The sequence below is a fragment of the Hyaena hyaena genome, unplaced genomic scaffold (assembly GCF_003009895.1).
Source record: "Hyaena hyaena isolate Hyena2069 unplaced genomic scaffold, ASM300989v1 scaffold_361, whole genome shotgun sequence".
Taxonomy (NCBI): domain Eukaryota; kingdom Metazoa; phylum Chordata; class Mammalia; order Carnivora; family Hyaenidae; genus Hyaena; species Hyaena hyaena.
The window spans coordinates 634356-642888 of NW_024080991.1; the positions used below are offsets into that span (position 1 = coordinate 634356).

Here is an 8533-nt window from a genome sequence, read left to right on the forward strand (position 1 = left end):
CAATGTGTCTTTCAAAACCACTGTTTACTTGTTGGTTTTCTGTCTGGATGATCGATCCATTGATGTAAGTGGGGTGTTAAAGTCCTTTGTTATTTTATTACTGTAAATTTCTTCCTTTATGTGTTAATAGTTGCTTTATGTACTTAGGTGATCCTATGTTGGGTGCATAAATATTCACAATTGTATTGTTCCATTTATCATTATTTAGTGTCCTTCTCTGTCCCTTGTTACAGTCTTTATTTTAAAGTTTATTTTGTCGGATATAACTATTGGTACTACAGTTTTATTTTCACATCCATTTGCATGGTAAATGTTTTTCCATTCCTTCACTTTCTACCTGCATGTATCTTTAGGTTTTAAGTGAGTCTCTTGTAAGCAGCATATAGATGGGTCTTGCTTTTTTATTCAGTCACCTTTGTCTTTTGATTGGAGCATTTAGTCCATTTACATTCAAAGCAATTATTGCCATTTTGCTTTTTATGTACTTATTGCCACTTTGTTAATTGTTTTATGGTCTTTTTTGTTTGTTTGCTTTAGCTCTCTGTTCCTTTCTTTTCTTGTTCTCTTCCCTTGTGGATTGATGGTTTTCTTTAGTGATATGTTTGGATTTCTTTCTCTTTATTTTTTGCATATCTATTATAGGTTTTTTTATTTGTGGTTACCATTAGACTTACATCTTATGCTTATAGCAGTCTATAACATCTTAAGCAGATAGCAATGTATAAGTTGGTTGTCACTTATTTTTGAATCCATTCTAAAAGCACTAAATTTTTCCCCCTCTCCATTTTTTGTGTGAATCCCTTGACTGATTTTTATAGATAATAATTGATTTTACTGATTTTGTGCTTTGCTCCATACTGGTTTTATAAGTGATTAATCTACTAATTTTACTATATTTGTATTTACCTGAGAAATGTTTTCCTTTCCTAATTTTTTTTTACTCCTGATTATGGCCTTTTCTTTCCACTCAAAGAAATCCCTTTAATGTTTCTTAAGGCTGGGGGCACCTGAGTGACTCGGTCAGTTACATGTCTGGCTCTTGATTTTGGCTTGGTATGATCTCATGGATTGTTAGAGCCCCACATTGGGGGCTCTGTGCTGACAGCATGGAGCCTGCTTGGGATTCTCTCTCCCTCTTTCTCTCTATCCTTTCCCACTCAAACTCATGCTCTTGCTCTCTCAAAATAAATAAATAAACTTTTAAAAACTATAAAAAGAACATTTCTTATAAGGCTGATTTAGCAGTGATAAACTTCTTTAACTTCTGTTTGCCTGAGAAACTCTCTCTCCTTGCCTTGCTTGGTAGAGTATTCTTGGTTGAAGGGTTTTTTCCTTTCAGCACTTGGCACAAATCAGGCCATTTCCTTCTGGCTTGCAAAATTTCTGCTGAAAAATCAGCTGATAGCCTTATGGGGTTTCCCTTGTATGTAACTGTTTTTTTCTTTTGCTGTTTTTAAAACTCTCTCTTCATCACTACTATTTGCCATTTTAGTTATTATGTATCATAGGGTGGACCTCCTTGGGTTGATTTTGGTGGGGGCTCTTTGTGTCTCCTGGATCTGGATGTCTGTTTCTTTCTTCAGATTAAGAAAGTTTTCAGCTATTTTTTCCTCAAATAAATTTTCTGCCCCCTTTTCTCCTTTTCTCTTTTTGGGATCCCTAAAGTGTAAATGTTATAATGCTTGATGATATTGCTGAATACCCTTAATCTATTTTCATTTTCTATTATTCTTTTTTCTTTTTTGTTTTTCAGCTTGGTTGCTTTCCAACACTCTGTTTTCCAGCTTGCTGATCCATTCTTCTGTCTCCTCTATCTACTATTGATTCCCTCTGGTGTTTTTTTTTTTTAAGTTTATTTATTTATTTTGAGAGAAAGAGAGAAGCACAAATTGGGAGAAGGGGCGGAGAGAGAGGGAGAGAGAGAGAGAGAGAGAGAGAAAATTCCAAGCAGGCTCCTCTCTGTCAGCCCAAACTCACAAACTGTGAGATCATGACCTGAGCTGAAGTCAGATGCTTAACTAACTGAGCCACCCAGGTGCCCTCTACTGGTGTATTTTTAATTTATGCTATTGAGTTCTTCATCTCTGATTTTTTTTATTTTCTATGTCTTTGTTGAAAGTCTCACTGAGATTCTCTATTCTTAAGTCCACTGAGTATCTTATGACCATTACTCCGAATTCTTTGTCAGGCATATTATTTATCTCCATTTAATTTAACTCTTTTGCTGTGGTTTTGTCCTCCTCCTCCCTTCTTCCATCTTCTTATTTTTAAATTTTATTTATTTAAGTAATCTCCACATTCAACACAGAGCTTGGGCTCATGACTCCAAGATGAAGAGTTGCACATTCTTCTGAATGAGCCAGCCAGGCACCTCTGTCCTGTTCTTTTATTTGGGACACATCCCTCTGTCTCCCCATTTTATCTAACTTTCTGGGTTTGTTTCTATGTATTAGGAAAGTCAGTTACGTCTCTGATCTTGAAAGTCGAGGCCTTATGAAGAAAAAGTCCTGTGGTGGCCTGTAACACAATGTCCCGTTTACCAGAAGCAGGAACTTTAGGAGTGTCTCCTATGGGGTTGTGTGCATCTTACTATTGTGGCTGAGCCTCATTTGTTTTCAGTCCAGTTGGCTGCATAGGCCCACTTTGCCCATTGAGGGCTGGGTTGGTCCCTATGATGTTATCAGGCCAGTCTGGGGCCATCATGGGCTTGTAGTTGGGCTGTATCAGCAGTTAGACCAGATGCGTGCCTTCAGCATGTTTGCCAGGACTGTGGCTGCACTGAACTTTAGGGTGCTCTCCCTGCCTTGTCCCCTGAGAGGCTTTTGTTGGTGGGTGGGGCCTGCAGTCAGGCTAGAGGTCTTCTGGGGCTATAGACACACTGATTGGCAGGGCATTCTCTCTGCACTGACAGTTACAAGCTTTGGCTTCTGAGACTGTAAATGTACTAGTGTGTGTTGTTAACTTCTTTTTTTTAAAAAAGGATTTTTAGTTATTTTATTTTGTTTTGTTTTTTTAGTTTATTTATTTATGAGAGAGACAGCATGAGTGGGGGAGGGGCAGAGAGAGAGGCACACAGAATCTGAAGCAGGCTCCAGGCTCTAAGCTGTTAGGACAGAGCCCAATACGGGGTTCAAACCCACAGACTGTGAGATCATGACCTGAGCTGAAGTTGGATGCCTAACTGACTGAGCCACCCAGGCGCCCCTATTGTTAACTTCTAATAAGGGCAATTTTAAAAGAGTGGAATGTGGCGGGGGGGGGGGGGGTGGGCGGCATGCCTGGGTGGCTCAGTCAGTTAAGGCTCTACTTTTGACTTTGGTTCAGGGCATGATCTTATGGTTTGTTAATTCAAGACCTGTACTGGGTTCTGCACTGCTTGGGAATTCTCTATCGCTAGCTCCTCTTTCTCTGCCCCTCCCCCACTCATGTGCATGTGCATGCTCTCTCTCTCAAAAAAAATAAATAAATAAACTTAAAAAAAAAGAAAAAGAAGGAATCTGAAACTTAAAAATAAACAAATAAAAGGGTGGAATGGTAGAAGTTATATCATGAAGGGTTTAGGAGTGATTTAGAATGAGGCAAGAGTAAAGTGAATAGATCATTCACTTGAGAAGGTCCACTAAGAAGGGAGGATGTGAACATGGCAGCAGAGTCAAAAGAGGACTTTAAAAAAATTATTTAAGTAATCTCTACATCCAACGTGGAGCTTGAACCCACAACCCTAATATCAAGAGTCGCATGCTCTTCTGACGGAATCAGCCAGGCACCCCAAAAGAGGACTTTTTAAAACAGACTGAAAGAAAACAGCCTAAAGAAAGGCAGAAACCAATGGTATAAGACAGGGGATAACTGGTGGAAGTACGAGAGAGTGAGTGAGATCTAGCAAAGAGAAGTACTGACTTTCCTCAGTTTCCTCTGAAAACAGAAAGGAGATAAAATAGCAGAGGCACACAATTTTAATCAGATGGAACTTGCAGTATGCGTGGGATGAAATGAGGTATTCCTATAAGATGTACTATAGTTTCTCTATGAAGCAGGAGAAGAAGTCATCTGCTGGCAGTGAGGAAGGAATAGATGTTTGCGGAGAGAGCCAAAGGACTGAAATCGCTGTTGTGAGAAACTGGAGAGAGTTTGATTTAGGAAATATAGGAGTGCGGATGGTCAAGCACAGAGTGGAAATAATGAATCTGTAATATCTGCACGTGTACAATTTTGTGACTTTCCTCCTGCAGTAGTCAGGAGCGGCATTTGAATTTTGACAGCTGGACAGATCCAGAGTTGGACAGTTACATTACAAATGCTGCAGATACAAAGTTAAAAATGATAAGGTTATTGGCAACAAAGCTGCCAATGCTAAGCAGTTTAGGGAAGGATTTTAAGCCAGGAAGCAGAAAGATTAGGAGAGTAAGGAGAAATGAGGGACTAGAATTGTTAATGAAGTCAAGTAATGGTTGTAAGGAGAGATGAGAATGAGAGTAAAATATAAGAGAATGGGATACCTGAGTTTAAGATTTTAGAGAATGGAGTCAAAAATCACTAGCAGTAAAGTCAAAGACCTACAAGGATGGAAAAAGTGGCTATATCCAAAGGATAGTGAAATCTCTTGAGATGATGCGCTGGGATTGGGATAGTGGAGTAAAGTTAACCCAAAGTGCAGAGAATATAATCAGGAAGTCTGTACATAATAACATCAATAAGAGATAGAGAGTAATATGACATGGAATGACAAGAGGCACAAAAGAAGAGTGATTTTTACATGAGGATAAGGATTAGAGTAGGGGTCTAGAAGTGGCAGTGGTGGCTCCTGGATCTCTGGCTCTGAATTTAGAAAATTAATGGTCTCATGAACTTTTCAAGTTGTGTTTTTCTGGAGAACAAACAGTCAGGTTTTTGTTAAAGTAAGGAGGTGATAAGAGAATTCTGTAGAGTGAGAATACAGAGTTACTCAGGGAGAGAGTTCTAAAGGGCAGAGTGGAAAGGGTTGGTCAGTAGCAGTGGGAAGGTGGGTGAAGGTACAAGAAGCAAAGAACAGAATAATGGGGATAAGACGACATTAGAGGGTAAATCATTGGATGGGTCTACATTATGGGTTTTGGCCAAGGATAACAGAAATACGAGGCATGGTAGAATTAGCTGGTGTCAAGGACTCAAATGGAACTTTGAAGTTCATTTATTTATTTAACAAATAGTTACTTGAATGCCCAGGAACAATTCCCCATTTTGAAGGTATGTAAAGAAATAAAACAGATGGGGCGCCTGGGTGGCTTAGTCGGTTAAGCGTCCAACTTTCGCTTAGGTCATGATCTCGCGGTTCTTGGGTTCGAGCCCCGCGTCGGGCTCTGTGCTCACTGCCAGCTCAGAGCCTGGAGCCTATTTCGGAGTCTGTGTCTCCCTCTCTCTCTGACCCTCCCCTGCTCACGCTGTCTCTCTCTCTCTCCTAGAAATAAATAAAAATATTAAAAAAAAAGAAATAAAACAGATGAAGTCCTCATCCTCTCAGAGATAACATTCTAATGGATGAAATGGACAATGGTAACATAAGTAATTTCATACAGTGATAAGAAATTATCATTGTAAAGAAAATCAAGTAATGTACATTCAGTAAGTAATTACTCATGAGAAAAAATAAAGTAGGATAGGGTATAGATGGTGATGGATAGATAGATGAACATGCTATTTTAGATGGAAGGGCCAGAAAAAAACTTCTTTGAAGAGGTAACTTCCCCTCCTATGTTTCACTGTGGAAATTTCCAAACATACAGAAAAGCTTAAAGAATTTTATAGTGAACATCACTGTACCTACCTAGATTCTATCGCTAACATCTTACTGAACTTGCATTAACAAAGGCTGGAATAAAGTGAAAGAATGAACCACATGGGGAAAGACTGTTTGAGGACAAGGAAGAAAGTGTAAAGGCCCTAAAATCTGAATGAGTTTGGTTCATTCAAGGAACAGCCAAAAGGCAAAGGTGATTGGATCAAAGTAAATAAGGGAGGTGTGTATCAGGAGATGAGGTCACAGAGGTAGGTAAATCATGTAGGTCCTGTTTGCTCTGTAAGGACTCTTGATTTTATCTTGGGAGTGATGGAAAGCATACGAGTGAATTGAGTAGGAGAACTGGATAATCTCATTCATATTATGACAGAATAGGTTGCAGAAGGACAAGAGTGGAGACAGGACAGTTAAAAAGTTATTGCAATAGTTCCAGGACAGCAGTATTTATGAAGTTATCTGCCTCTATATATCCTACTCAGAATATATTTTAAAGGTAGAGCTGACACAGAATTTACTGTTGGGTTGAACATGGTATGAGAAGAAAAGAGAGGAGGCAAAGCTGACTGCTAGGAATCTTTGTAGCCATGGCAGGCTGAGTTAGCTGGATGTGTCAGAGGCTTGATGACAAAAGCAGACTAGGGTTCTAAAAAGGTTGGTAAGAAGTCTGTATGATTCTTCAAGGGAAATCCAGTCCTTGCATTGGAAAGAGGTAAATGAGGGGATGTGAGCAAGGGAAGATTCAGCCTGTATGAAGAAAGTCAGGATTCTACAAAGTCCCTTGTTGGAAGAGAAATTCTTGGGATGATAAAAAATAAGACTCTGACTTTTCTGGGAAGAGAGTTGGACTGGATGGATCTCACTTCCAAGGGTAAATAAATCCATTAACAACAAATGTATGTATGTATCTGTGTCCCTTATGTGAACATATTGTTTTTATGTTTCTTTTATCAAATTTTGTGCCAAGGTTTGATTATCTTACAGCTAAAATTTGTGTCTTCTTGCTAATATGCTTCCAACATCTCTTCATTTAGAAATTCCTTTTCACACTGCTGCCCACTTACCTGTCTAAACCAATGTTTATCAAATGGCCTGTGATGAAGGACAAGTTTTTTTTTTTTTTATGATTATTTATTTTTGAGAGAGAAGGAGAGCAAGCAAGTGAGGGAGGGTCTGAGAGGGGGAAACAGAGGATCTGAAATGGGCTCTGCACTGACAGCTTCAGCACTGACAGCAATGAGTCGAGGGCTCGAACTCACGAACTGTGAGATCATGACCTGAGCTGAAGTTGGAAGTTCAACCAACTAAGCCATTGAGGTGCCCCAAGGACCAGTTTTTAAAATCTCAACCTGTCAAATACTGGTATGTTTGTGGGACATAGAATAAATTAATTACCTGAAAAAGTGGAATTAAAAAAAATTACAAAGTACAAGACCAGTTGTCTAATTAATTATTTATTAGATTCAACTGACATTGAATTACTGTGAGATTGCTAGGAAAGTTTCTAAGAGCTTAACTCTTAATTTCTGTACTATTTTGTCCCAGACTGGTAACCACACATTCTGAATAGAAGCGGCAATAACTACTACTCATCTCAAAAGTCCCATTATCTATTAAACCAAATATAAACTTCTCACCATTGTCCTCTAAATCCTACCAGTTAGCTCAGACTTACCTGCCTGTAACAGGCAAGCCCTTACCTTCCCTCCCACATCAGCTACTATTTTTAACCTATTCCTTTCTTGCCTTGGTTTACCCAGTACATCCAGAATATATCCCACAGAGGTTTTATCATAACTGAAATACTTTTTGTCCTTAAAGAGTTCTCCCCAAGACAAACTTACCTAATCTTTATTCCTTTAGCATTTGTAGTTTCTTACATTTGGTAGAACAGATTAATATTATTTTTATTGTCTGTTACAATAAATTTGCCTATTACAGCATAAATTGCTTCAGAGTAAAGTTGGATTTTTACTACAAATTAAAAAATATCTAGAATGTAGCTACATGGGTATAAAAGAATAAAAAGTATTTAAGTGATTACCTGCCTAAGAGTATATGTACACAGGAAGATAAAGTACTGGTGTCTGTGTAAATACTGTCTTTTACTATGGGAATTTGCATTCATTTCTTTTCTCCCTTGCCCTGCTTTCTTTTCTTGCTAGGCCTATCTCCAATAACTCTGGACCCTAAAACAGCTCACCCAAATCTGATGCTCTCCAAAAACCGAACCAGTGTGTGGCATGGTGACGTTAAGCAGCTAATGCCTGATGATCCAGAGAGGTTTGACTCAAGTGTGGCTGTGCTGGGCTCAAAAGGCTTCACATCTGGAAAGTGGTATTGGGAAGTAGAAGTAACAAGGAAGACAAAATGGACAGTTGGAGTCGTCAGAGAATCCATCATTCGAAAGGGCAGCTGTCCTCTAACTCCTGAGCAAGGATTCTGGCTTTTAAGACTAAGAAACCAAACTGATCTAAAGGCTCTGGACTTACCTTCTTGCAGTGTGAAACTGACTGACAACCTCAACAAGGTGGGAATATACCTGGATTATGAAGGAGGACAGGTGTCCTTCTACAATGCTAAAACCATGACCCACATTTATACCTTCACTAGCACTTTCCTGGAGAAACTTTATCCCTATTTCTGCCCTTGCCTTAATGATGGTGGAGAGAATAAAGAACCATTGCATATCTTACATCCACAGTAATTAGTCATACTATTGTATAAATTCAGAGTGTTATTAAAGAGGTATTGAAATAG

The 8533-nt window shown here is 38.9% G+C and overlaps 1 protein-coding gene across 3 annotated transcripts in view; it reads left to right on the forward strand.

Moving 5' to 3' along the window:
* The window catches only part of TRIM69 (tripartite motif containing 69), a 39657-nt gene extending 31124 nt beyond the window's left edge, over positions 1-8533 (forward strand). For all 3 annotated transcript variants that reach the window (XM_039250053.1, XM_039250052.1, XM_039250054.1), the window contains one exon: positions 7939-8533. In XM_039250053.1, coding sequence (XP_039105984.1) covers positions 7939-8480 — 542 coding nt within the window. In that variant the 3' untranslated portion in view covers positions 8481-8533. The remainder of the gene's footprint in view (positions 1-7938) is intronic.